Raw genomic sequence first — 21,063 nt, 5'->3', positions numbered from 1 at the left:
CTTAGACCTACTAGGGAATGGAGAGGGCCAGCACCTCCCCAGACCCTATAACATTCTCCCAGGCAACAGAAGAGTGAGATCTCCCTCAGGGGACTCTCATATTTCTAGTGCCTCAAGAGAATCACAGAGAGGCATGACTGCTACTCAAAAGCTAGAGCATAGGGCCAGAATGAGGGCTGTCAAACTCCAAATAGAGAGGGAGGAGGCAGCCTTGGCTCAAGCTAGACTTGCCTTGGCAAGAGAGCAAAAATTGTGTGGCAGCAATATTCCTAAAGAGAAACCCAGGTCCTATGATAGTAGAAACCTGACAAAGATTGTGCACCCCTACAAGGAAGGGGATGACATCCACAAGTGGATAACTGCTCTTGAGAGAGCCTGCATGGTACAGCAGGTTCCTGAGGAACAGTGGGCAGCAATCTTATGGTACTCCTTTTCAGAGAAAGGGAGAGATAAGCTCCTCACTGTTAGACATGAGGATGCAAACAATTACAAAGTCCTGAAGAGTGTTCTGATAGATGGGTTTGGCTTAACCACTGAACAGTACAGGTTGAAGTTCAGAGACACCCAGAAGACACAGACTCAGGACTGGACTGATTGTGTGGATTGTGCAACTAAGGCTCTGGAGGGTTGGCTACATGGCAGCAAAGTACATGACTTTACAGGATTGTATAATTTGATTATGAGGGAGCAGATCCTAAGTAATTGTCAGAACCAGCTCTTACACCAGCACCTGGTGGACTCTGATCTGACCTCTCCCCAAGAATTGGGAAAGAAGGCAGACAAATGGGTCAGAACCAGGATTAGGCCTAAGAATCAGGACAGTAACCAGAAGAAGGAGTCTACCAAGCCTCAAGATAAGGGTGGGGATAAAAATAAAGAAAAGACTTCCCCAGGGCCCCAAAACTCCAAGGATGGGGGTGGGTCCCAAGACACTTCTTCAACTGAGAAAAAGCCTTATTGTTATGCCTGTAAACAGGTGGGGCATTACAAAACAGACAACTGTTGTCCCAAGAATAACAATAAAGAGAATATACCTCCAAAGCCAGCTCCAACACCTCCTGTTACTGTCAGCAGTAATCCCCCAGGAAGTGGGAGCACACCCAGGAATCTGGGTGGGTTTACTTTTGGAGCCCAGGAGGACCCTGGCCTATCCAGGTCCCCCTCCCCAAATGATCTTGTTTATGAGACTGGCAGGGGGTTTGCCAACTTCTCTGATTGCCCAAATACATTGAGCAAATATAGACAAGAACCCATCATCAATAGTTTGAAAGTTGAAGCTTTTAGGGACACAGGGGCTAGCATCACCATGGTGGCTGACTGTATAGTTCCCACTAAGCAACTTTTACCAGGTGCCACATACCAGGTAACAAACATTGATGGTGTCAAAACCAATCATCCCATGGCAGTAGTAAGTCTCAGCTGGGGAGGTGTCATTGGCCCAAAGAGAGTGGCAGTGTCATCAAACTTGCCTGTAGACTGCCTACTTGGTAATGATTTGGAAATCTCAGCCTGGGCTGAGGTTGAACAGGAAACCCATTCTAGAATGGTGAATTCCAATGGAAAGGTTAGTGGGGCTGTAATGGCTACAGCCCCAATCCAAGATGTCCTTCCTGAAAAGGTTGGTAGGGCCGAGAAACTCTCTGCCCCATCTTTAGCAAAAGCTCTTCCTGAACAGAATAGCAAAGCTGTTATGATAACAGCAGAAACCCAAACTGAGTCTCCTCCTGAAAAGGTTGGTGGGGCTGTGATGGCCACCGCCCAAACTCAAACTGATATGTGTGTTGTGAAGCCTGAAATGATGGATAACTCCACACAAACTGAGAGCATGGAGGAGGAAGAGAAATCTCCCCCTCACCAGACTTTAGGACAGGATCAGCCTCCTCAGGGAACTGATCTTACCCCTGATGAAGGAACTGCCCCAGAGGTGGTTGGGCCTAGCCTGACAGAACCTCTGATGTCAGTGGACCCTTCTCAGGTGGGACCCAGTCTGGAGCAGGTAACCTGCCCCTCTCTACCTTGCCTTAGCCAGCCCAGGGCTGCAGAGGACAAGAAGGACAGTGAGACCCAGAGGGCCCCCTGTCAAATAAAGCACCCCCATCAACAGATTAGGGGCACCAAAACTAGTAGCCCTAGTGAGGTGAAAACTTTACAAACTCCTGAGGGAGCCCCCTTAAAAACAGTTAGGGACCTCCCACAGATGGATTCTGTTGGGCACAGCCAAACCTGGGACCCCAAGGGCCCAAACCTGAACTGTCCCTCCAGCAAGCCAAACAGAGGGACCCAGCCTCCAGCTTTAGGTAGCCAGAGGTTGACCCTGAGAGCACAGTGCAACTCAGTTAAAGAAAGAAAGGCACACATGGTGGAAGATAATTGGAGGAAGCTAAGCCCTAAATTAGTAGAGCCTCACTTCAATACTCCATATCCAAACCAGCCTTTAACTTTGCATAAACACACCCAAGGTAGTGATTCCCGATGGTGGAGACCCTCTAATACCCTAAGGGTGAGGGACTGCTTAGTGGACCATGAGACAGGGGGTACCCATGCTAGTGCAGGTACTTCCTTATATGGCCACTCAGGCAATATAGGCTTACCTGGCCAAGGATAGCCTTATCTCCTTTCGTTTGGGGGGGGTTATGTAGGAAGGTGGCTACCTGACTATGGTTACCCCGAATTTTTTGCCTGTGTTTAGCTGGTTTTTTGACTTAGTTGACCTGGTTCCCTGCTAATCAGGGCCCCAGGCCATCTGCTCTCTCTGTAAAATGGATTCCATGTACCCTAGGTACATACCACAATTGGAAATGGACTCCTTGTCAGCCCCTGTATAATGCACTATAGGTGCCCAGGGCATAGGGGCCACCAAGGCCTACCAGGGGCTGCAGCATATCTTTTGCCACCCCTGGCTGGTTCTTAAATTGACACAACTGGCTGATCACTCAGCTGGGGTAAGGTGGTGTAATCACCCCTTACTTAGATATAGTATACCTATATCTAAACCTATATCTGGACACATATAAACCTGTGAGCCACTCCTATGGAAGGCCTCATCAATCCTGGAGGCAGAGTGCGTGGTTTAATGTGAGATGGAGCTCTAGCATGAGCTGAGCCTGTCTGCAGCTGTCGGGAACAACTCCCTAAGCTGTTTCAGGATAATGCCATACCATATACTCTTAAGTGCCTTATAATCCTCGCGGTTATATAGCAACTTTGGTTTGGCTTTATCAAAACATGTCGTGTAAGGTGTCATACGATTTGGAATACTATCCCCTCGCCAGTTCTGGCGACAGGGATAGCATTCCACCCCTCTAGAGGGAGAAGACATGTTACTTTACTTAAATGCGGTTAATTTCTAAAAGGACCTTAGATCTTAGATCCACAAAATGGATGCCTCTGCCACAGACAAGAGTCTGGCCCCCTGCAGCTGACCGAAACTCAGCCAAATGGGGCCTGGACAAAGGGTTTCCTGTCGCAGGAGGGTGTTACCACCCTCCAGACAGGAGATAGTGGATTGTAGCAGGGAGGTTTGAAAGAAACCAGACACTGCTTGGGGCGCACAAGGCTGCCCCTTGCATAATCCGGCCAAACCGGTTCTGGGGCACTCCAGCCCTCGTGCCAGGGCGGCCTGGATCAAAGGAAGGGGGTGTATCCACCCACTTCCTGGGTCCCACCCATAGGGGGGGACCTAGCAGGTAATCACGCCCCCCAGATTCGAATAAGAGTGGGAGCAGTGCCAATGCACTTTAGATTTCCTGAAGAAACATAAGAAACGAAACTCTGGACCCTTGGACCTCCTACTCAACGTGGAAGCCCGAAGAATCTCCCTTGTGGTCAAGGAGTGACCACCCTGTGCAAACAGACACCATCCAGCCCTCGACGTCTACTTTGTTGCAGTTCCCGCCGGAACTCGAGCGACAGAGATCGACGAGATCAAGCTTGCCTGCCTTCCAACAGCCCGATCCACAGTCCCTGCAGAGCTGAGACCCGTGGAGGCGACCGGAAGCGTGGGGCACGCCATCTTGAATTGACCACGAGACGCTGACCGTGCAGCCCACGAGTGACCCTCGAAGCTGTACACCGGGGTTTGAGAAGCCCCCACCCTGAGCCACTCTTGCACCGAAGTCCAGCCCTCCACACTCGACGAGTGTTGCGTGGGGCCCTTCTGCTCCATTTGGCTCAACGCGTTGGCCCGGTCACTTGCCAGCTGGCTAGTGGTCCCTGTGCCGACGAAACTATGAATACGACTTGTGATTCTGGTGACCCCAGACTTGCACCAGCTCCCCTGAAAAGGAGCCCCCACTCTGACCCTCCTGGTTCGAGTGAGAAGCAATCTCCCGGTTCCGCGTGGATTGCTCTTGCCAAGTGTTGTTTGCTCCAAACTTGAAGCCGCCTGCACCAACGGTGAGAGCCTTCGTGGGACAGATCGTGACCCGCTCCTGGACGTCGCAGATGCCCCAGAGCCCACGTGACAGCGGAGAGAAGCTCCTCGACGACCACCTGATTGCGCCCGACATTGCCTGGTTCCGTCCTGGTTCCACCCTGGTCACTGCTGAGTGACCCAGACTCTGTCCCCTCTGCTTTCAGGTACTCTTCGACTTGAGTCCACCCTTGGACTCCACCGGACACTTCACTTTCACCCCGCCTGCAGCCCTTTCAGCTTCAAGCACCAAGAGCCTGCGTGACGAAACCCGACTCAACTTCAACCCTGTGCACCCGCTTCCTGTGGGTGAGGTAACTTTGCTCCGCCGGTGTTCCCACACTGGTACACATCTCTAGGGTCTGTGTCTTAAGTTTTGTTCCTCTAGGTTCAGCGGAAGTGTCCTTAAACTTTAACTTTACAACTTTTACGCACCATTGGTTAACATTGGTGCATGCGTGCGCTTTCCACACTGCTCCCGAATCCCGTGGGCCGTTCCAGACTTCAGCATTGCTTGTCCCGACTGCTCCCAGCGATTCCCTAGGCCTAACCACTGCTCGAGTGGCATCTCTTATACCACTTGTTTAGTATATGGTTTGAGTGGCCACCCGCCCTCATCCATAATTGTGCAACTTTGTATGTTTAAACTGTGCTTTTGATTTAACGCTTGTGCCCCTTTATTCATAAAGAATACTGGGGATTGTTTTTAGTAATAAATACATATATTTTTATAATATATACTTGTGTGGTGTCCTTTCATTTGATATTACAGGATTGTATGTGGTAAAACAGCTCGCTTAACACGACCTCTTAAGTTAAGCCTTTAGGCTGCTTAGTCCATGCTACCCCTAGGATAGCTTGTCTAATAAGGTTGACTTACAACCAGACACCATAAGGGATTGTTTGGTCTGATAACAGGTGGTTCCAGAATTGGAAACATCACCTATCAGGCCAACTTCTCACAAGGGTCAATTGGGTATACTTGTCGGGGGCCTTGGCCAATTTCGGCGTGGGTGAGGGATTCCGCCGTACAGTTGGTCTGCTGTATCATAGTCCAATGGCGAGCCTACTGATTAATGGGGAGTTGTCAGATCCTTTTTCTATAACCAGAGAGACACGGCAGGGTTGTCCGCTCTCCCCCCTGTTGTTTGACTTCTACATTGAGCCTCTCGCACAACAACTGAGGAGAGAGACTACCATCAGATCTTTTTGTCACAGAGGGTGGGAGAGGAAGGTAGCTCTATATGCCGATGACCTGCTTATCCTCACATCAGATGTCACCACGGCCCTCCCTGTAATATTTGAAATCGCTCGGCGTTTTGGTCAGATATCGGGGTACCAGATCAACACTTCCAAGACAGAGATGTTGGTTTGGAATGATGATGTCAGTGCTTTGGAAGTGCAGGCGGGTCAATCAATGCGTTATCTGGGCTTAAATATAATAAAAGATCTTAACAAACTCGCTATAGTAAACCTCACAGCAGTCGCCAAAGAATGTAGAAAATTGATGCAATCGTGGTCCCATTTACAATTATCCTTAATTGGGAGAGTAAATTTGATTAAAATGTCCATCTTGCCCAAAATCTCCTTTCTTTTTAATACCATCCCTCTTTATTTTGAACAGACTTACATATCTAAATTACAGTCAGACATCACCTCTTTTATCTGGAACAAAACACTTCCAAGAATTGCCTGGAAGAAGCTTAAAGGCGATGGGAAAAGGGGGGCTTAGCTGCCCCAGATTTAAAACTATATGCTTGGGCATTTCAGCTGTCGCATACTCGAATGCTCTTAAAAAAACCGACAGACCATGGGGTAGGCCTGATGTTTTCAGCCATGTTGGAGGGGGAAGGTCTTAGCCAGTCGGGGTAATTATTCAAATTCGGCAACCTGAAATTCTTAAAAAAGATTAAATTGAAGGTCCTATATGGATTAGCGAAAATGTGGAATGAGTTAACAAACTCTATAAAACAAGGGTATTTCTGTGATAAGACACCGCTCTGGGGGTTACCTGAAAGCCCAGCCTGGCTAGAAGACACTCTAGCCATGCCTCTGAAAGAGGCAGGCCTTAAAGTATGGGGGGATCTTTTCTATGAGGGGGATCTGCTTTCGTGGGAGCACCTCCAGAATAGGACAGGGTCAACCATTTAGAGGTTTAAATACCTACAAATGACTAGCTGGACACAGGCTTATAAAACTATACCTTTAAAAAGAAACAGGTTCATTCTTGGAGGGTTCAGTCAAGTAATAACTAATTTAGTGAGTACTGGTCCATCTAAAAATGAGGTCTCAAAATGGTACAAACTCCTGCTTGAGGAATCTGATGGGGAATTCACGCTACCAGTCCATCTGTGGGGAACCTTAATTACGGGTCAAGATTTATTAAAACTTTGGTCAACCTCATTTGAGCTCCTTCGCAGGAATCATCTTTACACCCTGCATAGAGCGTATTACTCCCCCCAGAGGTTATCTAAATTTGCTTTAGGGAACCCAGTCGTATGTCCAAGGTGTGGACTCCACGCAGCACCAGACACTGATATGTTTTTTGAATGCCCTCGGGTCGCTACATTTTGGGAAGCTATAGGGAAGACCCTTACAACATCGTTGGGCTTCCCAGTTATCATCGATCTATCCTTAGTAATTTTTGGGATCTTGACAGGAGCACAAGGAGCAGCAAGAAGCCTAGTCTTCTACACTATCCTCTTGGCAAGGAGGGAGATTTGCAGGAGGTGGAAGGACCCCCTACCTCCTTCCCATGGGGACTGGTTGGCATCCATCCTACAGACGGCCAGAATGGACCTAGCTAGATTGGGAAGTAAAAACAAAAGAGCCTTCTGGCACATGCTTGTTTGGGCACAGTAAAGATCCAGGGTTTTTTTTTGTTGTTTTTTTTTCCCCGGGTCCAATGATTACACTACTATGGTGCCCATGTTTCAGCCTTGTGCGCAGCAGATAACCGGTCAAGCCCGGCTCAGGACATGCTGTGGACTTCCCCATTGGCAGCCAAAAGTGAGACTAAGCTAGCAACAGCTGTGGGATGTCGGCCCCCCCCCTCTCCATAAGATCCCATCCAGTATAACACTGAGACAGCGGTTCTATGGTTTGTTTCTAGATGGCTTTCTTCTACCATGGTGGATATGAGGACAAAAAAAAAAAAAAAAAGAGAGAATGGGAACGCTTGCTGTTCTTCCTGCCCCTGGGGAGCCCCCCAGAGGCCTCAGCACGGGCAGAGGAAGCCCCTCCAGACCCACCTTGCACCTTCAGCCTTCTTTCCGCAAGGCCCTGAAGCCTGATCTTCTTTCTGTCCTTCAGGGTCCTGCCAGAGAAGCCCTTACAAATCACAGACTCCTCTGGGACATGGGAAGAGGGAAGGCAGAGGATACACACCTCATGGGGATCTGATTTGGCCTTCTTCCTGGAGCACTCCGGACATTTGTCAAATAATGCAGGCATATTTGACATCAAAAGGGTGCAAAAACCAAGAAGAAAAGCACAAAAGTACTTTAGAAAGCACTCACTTGAAACAAAAGTGAAAAATCACCAATAAACCCTTGAAAAGGGAGAGCTCAATGCTCCAGGGTCCTGCTTGCAGGAGCCGGAAAAAAGAACTGAAAGTAAAAGGGACCAGCAGTGCATTCTGGGATACTGTGAAGTTCTGGAAAGTTCTCTTAAAGGCACAGTATCCTGTTTTGAGCCACATATTCACAGTCTATGGGGCTTGTCTGTCCATGTCTTCCTCTCTATCATTCCAGAGGGTTTTTGCTGCTGAAGCAAGGGAGATCTGGACAGACTTTGCTGTTTGTGGATTTTTGGTGGAATTTCTAGTTGAAGTACTGGACAGTGTAGCCTGTTATATAGGCTGCATTATCTGTCTTTAAATTCTCTCTTAAGTGTCTGTGCAGTTCTGCATTTTTTCGACACCTTAAGAGATTATTTTTGATTGCTCCGGGGTCCACGCACATGGGCGGGACTATTCACTAGATTATGACTATACACAGAGATCCCCTACTACAGAAGGCTTTTTCCTTAGGAGCTCGGTTAGAAGACCATATGTGGGCGGCAGATTGGTCTTCTGACTCCACCTTTAAGAGGTTTAAGCCAGTGGTGGAGGTTGCTCAGTTAGTGTTAAGTAAGCTTTGAACTAGCATAATCAGAGCCTCCGGTCCGGACATAGAATCCAAATTTGCCTAGCATTGTGACGGTAATGTTCAATTCTATTAAGGACATGGAGGCGAGGACTATCCCCCCGTTGCACACTAGGTGCGAACCCTCCCGTACTTATGTAAGTAAACTATTTTTATCTTTGCGAGGAAAGGCTTGTTGCCTGCATTTTGATGTTCTTCACAGTTGTGGTGTCGACTCTGTTAGGATGGTTTCAAGTACGCTCACGGGCTGTCGTTATGTTTCATGACATGATGGAGCCAAGCAAGATCAATGCAGGCGTGACTCACGCGAAGAAAGAGGAGGTCTGCGTAAGATGGTGGAGCTTTCTAGGAGTTGGAGACAGTGAGGAAGGACTACGTGGCAGGCTATCTCTTGGACTTATGGGATTTGATGTTCATGGACTGAGTTTTACTTTTTCTTATAAGAGCAAATTACGTTTATTCTCTGTATGTTACAAGAAAAAATCATTTTATTGCTTTTCTGGCTGCTGTGTTTATGATGTTGGATTAAAGCGAAGAAAGAAAAGCATAATCCTCGCCTCCGTGTCCTTAATAGAATTGAAACTTACCGTCACAATGCTAGGCAAATTTCGATTCTTATGTCACTATTTTCCGCACACAACATACAACAAAGATTCCTCACATGCATCCCCTGATGAAGGTGAACCCCCAAAATGAATTGGGCAGACTGAATTTGAATTTACTTGAGGAACGGTGGATTTTGAAAGTGATTCTATGAGAATAAATATGCTTAAACTGGAATACAAGTGGATTTGCTTCCAAGGGAAGGAGACATTGATGCACTTTTACGGGTACAAGCTGTGGAGCAGGAGACACAGACCAGATCTAATCTGGTGCTATATAAACAAATGTAGCCAAATACTTCTACTTTCTGGCACGCGATGAGTGGATTTCATAAATACGACAATAATTAATGAAAAATACACTGCATGCATAGACAAGGTCTGCTATGTAACCTCTGGACTCCTGTAAACCTAAACAAACACCAGTAATCAGACACTAGGGACATCACGTGAAGCTCCTAAGATTCTCCTTTTGTTTGGTATCTTGTTTTTGGGAGGTGGGTTTTTAGGATAAGCTATTTTTGGGTGCGTCTGGGGGTGGGGTGTGTCAGGTAGCCCCTGTGGTAGACGATGGGATAGAGGATAAGGAGTGCCATGCCATCCCTTCATATATTTCTCCCCTCCTATATTCACAGTACCCTTTTACCAGTTGTCCACTTTGCTGTTATCAAGAAGTGGAGAGAGGGGAATCGGCAGGCGGCCCCTTTAAGCCTGAGCTGAGGACAGACATCAGAGGATACACACGTGAAGAAGGCGGGGACGGAGAGCGCGTCAGGTTGGTCAGTATTTGGTCCAGCTACACGCGGCATGGGAACGCGAGGCGGAGAAACCAGCGGGGGAAGACCGGAAAGACAGAGAAGGACTAACAGCTTTACGAGAGAGAGAACCGAAGCCCAGGGGAGCTCACAGCTTGTTGCCGAGCAGAACACCCTAACCTGGCGGAGGAGGGAAAGCCGAAGCAGAAGACCAGACCTCACTGAAGGACGCGGAGTCACCACACCACGGCCCCGGAAGGACGTGGCTCTTCCAGGTGCGTGGGCTTCTACTGGGCTTTTGGAAAGGGGCTGAGTAAGAGAGGGATGGGAGGGGAGGCTGAGGGGTGAAAGGGAACTAGGGAAAAGGAAATAAGTGAGACGGAAACAAAGACAAGAGCAGAAATCATCGGCTACTCTTTTTCTTTTGGTTGCTCCAACCTCTACCCCCTCCCTTGACATTTATGCATAGCTATTATTTATCCCTCAAATCCTCCCTTGACTAAACCATAAAGCAAAAACACTTACCTGGGTCTTTTCTTTCTGTCCGAGGGACGACGGCGGCCGAGGCTCACCTAAGGGACTGAAGAGGAAGACACTGTGGGAAAGAAGAGTATAAAAGAGACAATCAATCATTGTGATTTCCTGTAATACTAATAAAAAGTGCACACCAAGAAACTATTCAATGCAGTGTGCTCCCTCTTGACCGACTCTTCTACAACGGGAAGCTACATACTTTCCCTACAGGGAATGGGAGACAGAAACACAGAGACCAACAGACACACAGACACACACACGGGAAAGCATAGTAGGAAAACGATATGTACAGTTTTTATATGCTTGCATATGTACATTGTTTTAGAAAGATGGTGGAACTATTTATTCTGTTCAATGTGCTTATTTTGCTAATTACTTTTATCTGCTTCTATTATCATTGCAGTTCGGGCTGGACTGTTCCCATGAGGCACAAGGTCAAGACTGATTTGCATAAGGACATGTCTGTACTGGGGTGGCATGGTGAGCAAAACAATGATGGATTTAATCCTGATCTCTTGACTGGGGGTGAATTACGATGGTTCAATTAATAATAAAAATGGTAATATTATGTTATTTTAATTTGATATCGCACATTAATTACCCCTAAGCAGAAACTACTTTAACCCCTTGGGCGCGGGCGCGATTCTGCGCGGCACATTTCGCGGGTGCGGTCATGACGGCCGGGAGCCGTCATCAGCACCCGAGCACTGTGTGCCATGACGGCTCCCGGCCGTCATCAGCATGGAAGGGGTCAAGGAGAAATTTAGGATTGGTACGTAGAACCCCTCAATCTTTGTGGAGTTGAAAGAAAGGCTCTTGTATAGTTAATGTCTAAAGTTCATCAACTCTCCTTAGTTAGTTTATCGTTATGAGGAAAGCAACTTTCCATGACAGGAATTGTAACGGACATTTGTGCATTGGTTCAAAAGGCGGGCCCATTAGCCTTGTAAGGCCTATGTTTAAGTTCCACTATGGGGTAGGGGGAATACTTGGCGGTATAACCCTTTTTAATCCTTCCATGAAGGCTTTAATCACTGGTACTCTGAAGAGAGATAGGTGTTGTCTATTTTGAAAGTATGCAGCTACGACTCCCAGGTGTAAACAAATGGATGTGCGAGGATCTGACATAGGTGCCAAGCGGGTGCCTGGCGTTGCGGGCGGTGTGCCACTTTCGCCTCCACCCCCCTCCCGAGACCCATGGGGTGTGGCTCATTCACACAAGTGCAACAGGTCCCTCTAAAATAGAGGTAAAATACGCTGACAACCGCATTTGCACTTTTTTCCCAATTTTTAAATTTTCACTTTCACGTCCTCTGGTCAGGGTGGGCCTTAGCGTGCCCATACCGCCGAGGTACATCTTCCATGGTCCTGACGAATGCCAAGTAAATTACACACTAGTGGCAGAAACATTTTGACCCCACCTCATTAAAGGAAACAGCCGAACAATTTATTTGGCATGTTTCCAACACATTGATTTTAATATGTCTGATTGGTCACCTAATAAAAATATTTTTTGAAAGACACAATCTAGACATTTTTAAATATATCACATATCACCCTTCACCAAACACAAACCAGCTCCGCAGTAACTCTGGTGTCGCAGCACACCGGGGAGGCCTCTCCCGGTGGGGCCCAATGATGAAGCATGTCCCCAACCAGGTTGGTGAGTGAGGGCCTTCTATATAAATCTAATAAGATTCATGTGCTTCCTACACAGACCTTAAGGGATCCACGTATCTTTCCCATGCTCGCTCTCCTGAGCCTACATTAGTCACACTCTTTCATTGTTTATTTGTATTGACCACAGGGGACCAAGAGTGTGTCTTTCCCTCTCTCTCTCATTGATAATTAATAATGTGTAAGTTAATCCACATTTCTGTAAATGCAACAGTTAACAAATGATGTTCTGCACAAACGCATCAAGATGATTGATATGGTTGTTGTTACAATAGGCAACAAAACGTTTCCATTTGCTGCATAACATGCTCTAGTAGTAGGCTTCCTTGAGAATATTCATACAGTCTGGTTGTAGTTGTAAATAACCAAACTCTACGACTTCAGGAGCCAAATCGCTAGGTTGAGTTCTCTGGGAATTGGATGTCTGATTTCTCAATGGCTCTGAGTGAGGAGACAATGTGTGAGATGTAGCTTTTGATGTGGAACCACTGATAGGTCTAAGGATGAGAGTACCAAGGTTGACGAGAACATGTGGGGGCTATTAAGATCAGTGTGAGGGACGTTTGTCTGATCTTCTGAACTAATAATGGAATTAGCAGGAGAGGCGGAAAGCGTAAGCAAATATCCCCGACCAAATCGTCCATAGGGCATTGCCTTCGGATGCTGGGTGTGGGAAACTTGGTGCAGTGTTTGGGCATTTTGCGTTGTGCACTGTGGCAAACAGATCTATCTGTGGAAAACCTCCATTTTGAACATACGGAAGAAGAACTTGGGGATGAAGTTCCCACTCGTGTACATGCTACATGTGTCTGCTGAGTAGGTCTGCAATCTGGTGGTCTACTCCTGGGAGGTGTTCTGCTAGGAGATAGATTTTCTGGCGAATCGCCCAATCCCAAATGCTTTGTGCAAGGTGCGACAGCTGGAGAGAGTGAGTCCCTCCCTATTTCTGTAGGTAGTACATTGCTGTCATGTTGTCCGTGCGAACGGAGACAGTCTTCCCTACAAGTTGGGTGAGAAAAGCTGAGTGCCAGGAACACTGCTAGAAGTTCCAGGTAGTTGATGTGGAGACGTTTGTGTTTGTCTGACCGCAGCCCCTGGACTTTGTAATGTTGAAGATGGGCACCCCAACCGGTTACTGTGGAATCGGGTCTATGAAAGGCTGTCCTTTTGCCAAGTTTTGAGGGTTCCACCCCTGCAGCGAGCGATGGTTGCCGCAGTCTACCAACACTAGGTCGGGGTCGCAAATTGCGAGGCTCATTAATATTAATGAGCCTCCCGCAATTTGTGAGCCCATTGGGAATGCCAGCCCTACCAGGGATGGTGGCCTGCTGGGCTCAGCAGACCACCATGTCCGGGACTGCTTTTTAATAAAGCAGCTTTGATTTTTCTTTCTTTTTTTAAATGCAGCCCGTTTTTCTTAAAGGAAAATGGGATGCATCTAAAAAAAAAAAAAAGGAAACGTTTTCGTTTCATTCTTTAAGGGCAGGCAGTGGTCCCTGGGACCACTGCCGGCCCTTAAAAAATATTGTTAGACACAGTCACAAAGTGGAAGGGGTACCCTGGGGACCCCTTCGAAATTGCGACTGTATTACCACCCTCTTGAAGAGAGTGGTCATTTGCAAGTGTTTTGCGACCGCAATTGTGGTCACAAAACATTCACACATAGCATTGCAGACGCAATTAGGAATTAGGAAGGGAATGCCCCTTCCCATTTGTGACTCACTATTCCTAAATAGCGAGTCGCAAATAAACTGCGACTCGCTATTTTGGAATTGTACATGGCCAACAGTGATTTAGCATGTACAAACGGGTTCACAAACTCGTATGCGCATGCAAAATCACGTCTTACATCTGGCCCCCTGCGATGGATTCCACTGACTCGCTAGACACTGTTGCAGAGGACACATGTGAAGCCTTGCATGAGGTACGATTGCAACGCAGGATGCCAACATTCCCAGCAGATGCATGAAGACTTTGGCTGGTAATGATTGGTTGAGTTGAAATTGTAATAGTGTGGCCTGGATATTGTGATTCCTGACTATATTGGGAGCGGCTAGAGCATTGAGAGTGTTGATGGAAGCTCCCAGATAAGATTGCACTTGTGCCGGACACAGGTGAGATTTTTGTGCAATTATTGTAAAATCCAACTGGTGAAGTAGATGTACTGTTGTCTGATTGTGTGGTGTCCTTGGTGAGAGAGAGGATGATCTGGGTGTCGTGGGCGTAGGATACTATACTGAGTCCGTGCTGTTTGACGATGGTGACGAGGAGGGCCATGTAGATGTTGAAGAGCGTGTGGCAGAGCGACGATCCTTGTGGTACTCCGCAGTTGATTTCTGTGGGTTTGGAGAGGAAGGGTGGGAGTCTGATTCTTTGGGTTCTGCAGGTGAGGAAGGAGCGGATCCAGTCAAGGACGGGTCCCTGTATGCCGGCGTCGTGGAGTCTGCCAGTGAGTGTGCGGTGGGAGACGGTGTTGAATGCCGCAGAGAGATCGAGTAGGATCAGAGCTGCAGTGTGCCCTTGGTCGAGGAGGGTGTGAATGTTGTCTATGGCACCGAGGAGAGCGGTCTTGGTGCTGTGGTTGCTGCGGAATCTGGATTGGGAGGGGTCGAGGTGGAGTTTTCTTCGATGAATTTTGTTAGCTAGGCATGGACGATCTTCTCTGTGACTTTGGTCATGAAGGGGAGGAGGGAGATGGGTCGGTAGTTCTTGAGGTCGGTGGGGCGCTGAGGGCTTCTTGAGCAGGGGTCTGCCTTTGGATTTGTTTCCTCTATATCCTCCTCTGTAGAAACCTCTAGAGGAAAAGGATTGGATGTTACCTTTGTAAGAGGAAGCATTTGAGTCTGAGGATGTTGTTTTGGACCCTGCTATGTAAAACGAGCGGTGAAAGGAGCCTCTATTGGGTGGGGACTGGAGTGCTCCAATGGATTTTGCTACTTCAGTGTCCTTTTTCTTCTTTTCTAAGGATCGGTCAACTACAGGACCAAGCAGGTGTTCTTTGTCAAAGGGAGTGTTCAAAACGGGCTGTTGAACCTCAGGCTTAAATCCTGAGATCCTATGCCATGCACGCCTTCTAAGGAGAATGCTGGAATTGATCTCCCGAGCTGAGATCCTAAGCCATGCACGCCTTCTAAGGAGAATGCTGGTATTGATCTCCCGAGCTGAGATCCTAAGCCATGCATGCCTTCTAAGAAGAATGCTGGTATTGATCTTCCTAACTGAGATCCTAAGCCATGCACGCCTTCTGAGGATAATGCTGGTATTGATCTTCCTAACTGAGACGCTAAGCCATGCACGCCTTCTAAGGAGAATGCTGGAATTGATCTCCCGAGCTGAGATCCTAAGCCATGCACGCCTTCTAAGGAGAATGCTGGAATTGATCTCCCTAGCTGAGATCCTAAGCCATGCACGCCTTCTGAGGAGAATGCTGGTATTGATCTCCCGAGCTGAGATCCTAAGCCATGCACGCCTTCTGAGGAGAATGCTGGTATTGATCTCCCGAGCTGAGACCCTAAGCCATGCACGCCTTCTAAGGAGAATGCTGGTATTGATCTCCCGAGCTGAGATCCTAAGCCATGCACGCCTTCTGAGGAGAATGCTGGAATTGATCTCCTGAGCTGAGACCCTAAGCCATGCACACCTTCTGAGGAGAATGCTGGAATTGAGCTCCCTAGCTGAGATCCTAAGCCATGCACGCCTTCTAAGGAGAATGCTGGTATTGATCTCCCGAGCTGAGATCCTAAGCCATGCATGCCTTCTATGGAGAATGCTGGTATTGATCTCCCGAGCTGAGATCCTAAGCCATGCACGCCTTCTGAGGAGAATGCTGGTATTGATCTCCCGAGCTGAGATCCTAAGCCATGCACGCCTTCGGAAGAGAATGCTGGAATTGATCTCCCGAGCTGAGACCCTAAGCCATGCACGCCTTCTAAGGAGAATGCTGGTATTGATCTCCCGAGCTGAGATCCTAAGCCATGCACGCCTTCTATGGAGAATGCTGGTATTGATCTCCCGAGCTGAGATCCTAAGCCATGCACGCCTTCTGAAGAGAATGCTGGTATTGATCTCCCGAGCTGAGACCCTAAGCCATGCACGCCTTCTAAGGAGAATGCTGGTATTGATCTCCCTAGCTGAGACCCTAAGCCATGCACGCCTTCTAAGGAGAATGCTGGTATTGATCTCCCGAGCTGAGACCCTAAGCCATGCACGCCTTCTAAGGAGAATGCTGGAATTGATCTCCCGAGCTGAGATCCTAAGCCATGCACGCCTTCTAAAGAGAATGCTGGAATTGATCTCCCGAGCTGAGATCCTAAGCCATGCACGCCTTCTGAGGAGAATGCTGGTATTGATCTCCCGAGCTGAGATCCTAAGCCATGCACGCCTTCTGAGGAGAATGCTGGTATTGATCTCCCGAGCTGAGATCCTAAGCCATGCACGCCTTCTAAGGAGAATGCTGAAATTGATCTCCCTAGCTGAGACCCTAGGCCATGCACGCCTTCTGAGGAGAATGCTGGTATTGATCTCCCGAGCTGAGATCCTAAGCCATGCACGCCTTCTGAGGAGAATGCTGGTATTGATCTCCCGAGTTGAGATCCTAAGCCATGCACGCCTTCGGAAGAGAATGCTGGTATTGATCTCCCGAGCTGAGACCCTAAGCCATGCACGCCTTCTAAGGAGAATGCTGGTATTGATCTCCCGAGCTGAGATCCTAAGCCATGCACGCCTTCTGAGGAGAATGCTGGTATTGATCTCCCGAGCTGAGATCCTAAGCCATGCACGCCTTCTGAGGAGAATGCTGGTATTGATCTCCCGAGCTGAGATCCTAAGTCATGCATGCCTTCTGAGGAGGATGCTGGTATTGATCTCCCTAGCTGAGATCCTAAGCCATGCACGCCTTCTGAGGAGAATGCTGGTATTGATCTCCCTAGCTGCGATCCTAATCCATGCACGCCTTCTAAGGAGAATGCTGGTATTGATCTCCCTAGCTGCAGTGTCTTCTGTGTCTAGAGCACATCTCATTGAGGACTTAGAAATGAGTCTCCCCTCTTCAACTAACTGCTGTGCCTTAGTTTTGTGTTCGTCTGGGAGATATTGGAGCAGTTGCTCCATCTCATCACAGTGTGCCCCGTCGTACCTAGCTAGTAGGTCCTGTGTGTTTGCGATGCGTCAATGGGTAGCGGCTTGAACAGCTACTCGTTTCCCCGAGGCATCTGTAAGTTTGGATTCTTTATCTGGGGAGGTGCATCCCCACAGGTTTGCGAGTTAGCTCTTTTGCAAGCGCTGGACACTACTAGAGAGTCAAGAGGTAATTGTCCCTTAATAAACACAGGAGCTGATGGTCATTGTTGATATTTTTTATCTAACCTTGGAGTTATAATACATGCTCTGACAGGGTCTTTAAAGATATCATCTGCATGCCTCATCATGCCTTCAAGCATAGGGAGTGTTTGACTTGACCTGTGCGTAGACTCAAGTGTTTCAAATAGAAAGTCCTCCTCTAATGTCTCTTTATGTAATGGTACCACCATGATACTCTGCTGCTCTGGCAATGAGCTGTTCATAAGCCATATTATCCTCTGGTGGTGACGGCTTTGCTGGGTAAAGGTCTGGCTCATTGTCTACTGGAGGTCAATGGTGTAATCATTCCACAAGTCTGCAGGCAAATGAGTATCATCATCACCTTGTCCACATCTGGATATGGATGTGGAGATCCCTGAGGTGTTATGTGTAAGGGCTCTTCAATTATTAACTGTGGAAAAGAAGGTGGAGGTGGGGAGGGTTGTGGAGCAGGATAAACATGGCTAGTAGCCATCTCCTTCTTCTTTAAGGGAATCTTATCAGAAGTGTCCTCTCCAGGATGCTTGTGTTTCGCTGGATTTATGTCCAGTATCAGGATTCATTACAAATTTATTTTGTATGGGATCCAATTTGGCCTTAAGGACGTCTAAAATTGGTTCTGGAAGCTCGAGAACATTGTCCTCGGATTTCGGCTAGTCTTTAGAATGTTTCGGCTCAGAAGCGAGATTGTGTTTCGAAGCGGAGGGTTTTGGCTCCAAAGCATGTTTGTGTTTCGCGGAGGAGGGTTTCGGCTCCAAACCAGATTTGTCCTTGGAGCCTGATGATTTCGGATCCGAAGGTAATTTCTTCTGACTCGATCCGGAGCTGGAAGGCTTGACGGTTTGTTTTGGTGCCGAGGGACGTGGGGTTGGAAACAGTGTCTCGGTGCCGACTTTGGCCAGAAGGCAGAGGTGGTGCCGTAGCCTTATGAGTTTTAGAAGAGGATTTAGGGGGCAAGGGTTCTTCGGTACTCAGTGCACCATGTCCCGAAGGCACATCTTGGGACTCTAGATAGATTTCGAGCTCGGAATCAGACTCTGGAATCAAGAGGGCCTCTTCTTCTACGGAGGTTGCTTCTATCTCTTCTTGGTCAGATTCGTCTGCAAAGATATCCAGTGTGTTGAATGCTTTGGCGCTGCCTCTCTCGTCATCGAGCCTGATGATCGGGTAGCGTCTTCTTGGACCGAAACGACTTACAAGCGTCGCAGTCTTCCTCCTTGTGCTCCGGAGAGAGGCATAAGTTACAAACTTGATGTAGGTCGGTGCGAGGGTACTTGGTGTGGTACCAAGGAAAGAAATGGAATGGAGTCCGTTCCATTTGTAGAAGGCTGGCCCTACGTAGCCCGACGGTTGTCCGCAAGGTTTTCTATCGAAAATGGATAGTTTGGCGATTGATCTGAAACGCAGAGAACAAAGAAATGCATACTGAATCAATACTGTCAAGGGTAGAGTGGACTGCGCACCGAGGGGAACCCGAAGAACGGTTTCGGAGCGCAGCAATACACATCCAAACCCGTTGGGGGTAAAAAACAATCGAACAATGGAGTCAATGCCCAAGTGCACTATCATCGAAAGGAGGAGTCACCTTACCTCGTGACTGGAAAGACTTCGTCAAAGAAAAACAACTTGCAAACATCCGGACCCAACACAAGATTGCAGGAGTATGCAAAGCATTTACATCTACAGCACACATGCCTCAAACATAGGATTAATGGCCCCAAATCCCTGCCGTGGTATCTTGTCATGTTGTGGCTGAGTGTGGCATGTGATGTGGCAGGCTATAGTGCTTGGTGTGATTTGGTCATCTTTTACAAGGTGGAGTGCTGAACGGTTAGGCAAATTTTGATTTTCTTTGTTTTTGGGATCGTGTGATATAGTGCGGTACCTACCGTATGATGTAAATAAATTACATTGCTAATATACCATAAGGATGTGGGGTGAGTGTTATTAGGGCCTATGCCTTGCTGATTATATGCAGAATAACAGGTCTGGGAGGTCACTACTGACTAGAGGAGGTTAGCAGCTACACAGGCCTTGGCCATTGATCCTATTGAGGATAATATGTGACGGGCACTGGTGACTGGAGCTAGCTAGCAACAACGCAAGCCTCTGGTATACAATATTGACTGGAACTGGTTGGCAGTAGAGTTGACCTCTGGTTTTGAATATTTGCAGGATTTAAGGTACAGGGGGTCACCACTGACTGGAGTTACTTAGCAGGATAATAGGTCTCAAGGGGCTAATACTGACTGAATCTGGTTAGTATGATCACAAGTCCCAAGGTGCTACTAATGACTCAAGTTGGCTAGAATGATAACAGGTCCCTGGGCCAGTACTAACAGGAGCTGGCTAGTAGGCTTACATACAGGTCCAAGGGGCCACTACTGACTGAAGCGGCTAAAAGAATAACAGGCCCAAGGGTGGTGGGGTGCGAGTGGCACCAGTGACCGGAGTTGGCTAGAAGCATTGACAACCTTTGGTATTGATTAAATGCAGGATTCCAGGTCACAGGTGGCACTGCTGAATACAGCTAGCTAGCAGTAGTGGTGGACTCTAGGAAGAAGGAATTGAGAAAGCATAACTGGATATACTGGTTTCTTCAATACCGATAATTGGTTACACATGAATGCCACAACGTGCATTGATATATTACATCACCAAATTACAATATTCTTATATTAATTTGATGTGTCTGTTCGCCTTAATATGCCTGCAAAGTTACATGATTCTATTAGGGCCCAGAACCATTTTATTTAGTGAAGTCCATCGGCACACTTTCCTGCATCTTGTAGTAAATTGAATATTGACAAACAGAAGTGTTATATCCAGAAACAGTGAATTCTGCAGCTTGTCTGTGTATCTTTTATCTGCACCTCACGGACTCCTCACATTCCTCTCGAGAGAAGATCCTGCCTCCTACTCATTAGTGTTGTTTCAGTAACTGTTTCTATCACGTGTTCATGTTTCATTGACTTGTATTAGGAGAAAAGTGTATAAAAATACATTGTGTAGCATTAGCATTATATACTCCAACTTGCTTTAGGGTGGATGCTCTCATCCATTGCAAAGACAATTGTCACTTGGTAGTTTGTTTGGCCTTTTGCTATTTTTGCATTAAATGTATGATAGATTTGTTGGCCTCCAGGTGTGTTTTGCTTTATTTTACATAGCACAAGAGATGCTGAGGAAAATGACAGTCCAGTGTGAGAAGTTGGCCTGATAGGTGATGTTTCCAATTCTGGAACCACCTGTTATCAGACCAAACAATCCCTTATGGTGTCTGGTTGTAAATCAACCTTATTAGACAAGCTATCCTATTTATTTATTTATTTATTTATGGAATTTTTAGTGCGCAACTAATACCCGAGGGTGTCTAGGCGCAGTAAGATCCTCTAGGATACAGTAATTAGTACACAAACTTATTGGTTGAAGAGCCATGTCTTCAAGGCTCTACGGAAGCAAATGAGAGTGGGGGCGGTTTTGATATGTGAAGGGAGAGAATTCCACAATCTGGGAGTTGCTACCAGGAATCGTCTGTCACCCCAGGTGGCCGTTCTTGTTCGGGGAACAGATAGTAAACAACTGGCTGCTGATCTTAGGTT

General features: G+C 47.4%; 1 protein-coding gene across 3 annotated transcripts in view; it reads right to left on the bottom strand.

Moving 5' to 3' along the window:
• The window catches only part of LOC144754206 (uncharacterized), a 203,947-nt gene that overhangs the window by 106,461 nt on the left and 76,423 nt on the right, over positions 1 to 21,063 (bottom strand). Inside the window, exon 4 of one of the 3 annotated variants that reach the window (XM_078641830.1) lies at positions 10,439 to 10,508. The exons of the other annotated variants lie outside the window; for them this stretch is intronic. Coding sequence (XP_078497956.1) covers positions 10,439 to 10,508 — 70 coding nt within the window. The remainder of the gene's footprint in view (positions 1 to 10,438; positions 10,509 to 21,063) is intronic. 3 annotated transcript variants of the gene reach the window in all.

The sequence above is a fragment of the Lissotriton helveticus genome, chromosome 1_1 (assembly GCF_964261635.1).
Source record: "Lissotriton helveticus chromosome 1_1, aLisHel1.1, whole genome shotgun sequence".
NCBI lineage: Eukaryota > Metazoa > Chordata > Amphibia > Caudata > Salamandridae > Lissotriton > Lissotriton helveticus.
This window is presented reverse-complemented; position numbering and strand designations above follow the sequence as displayed.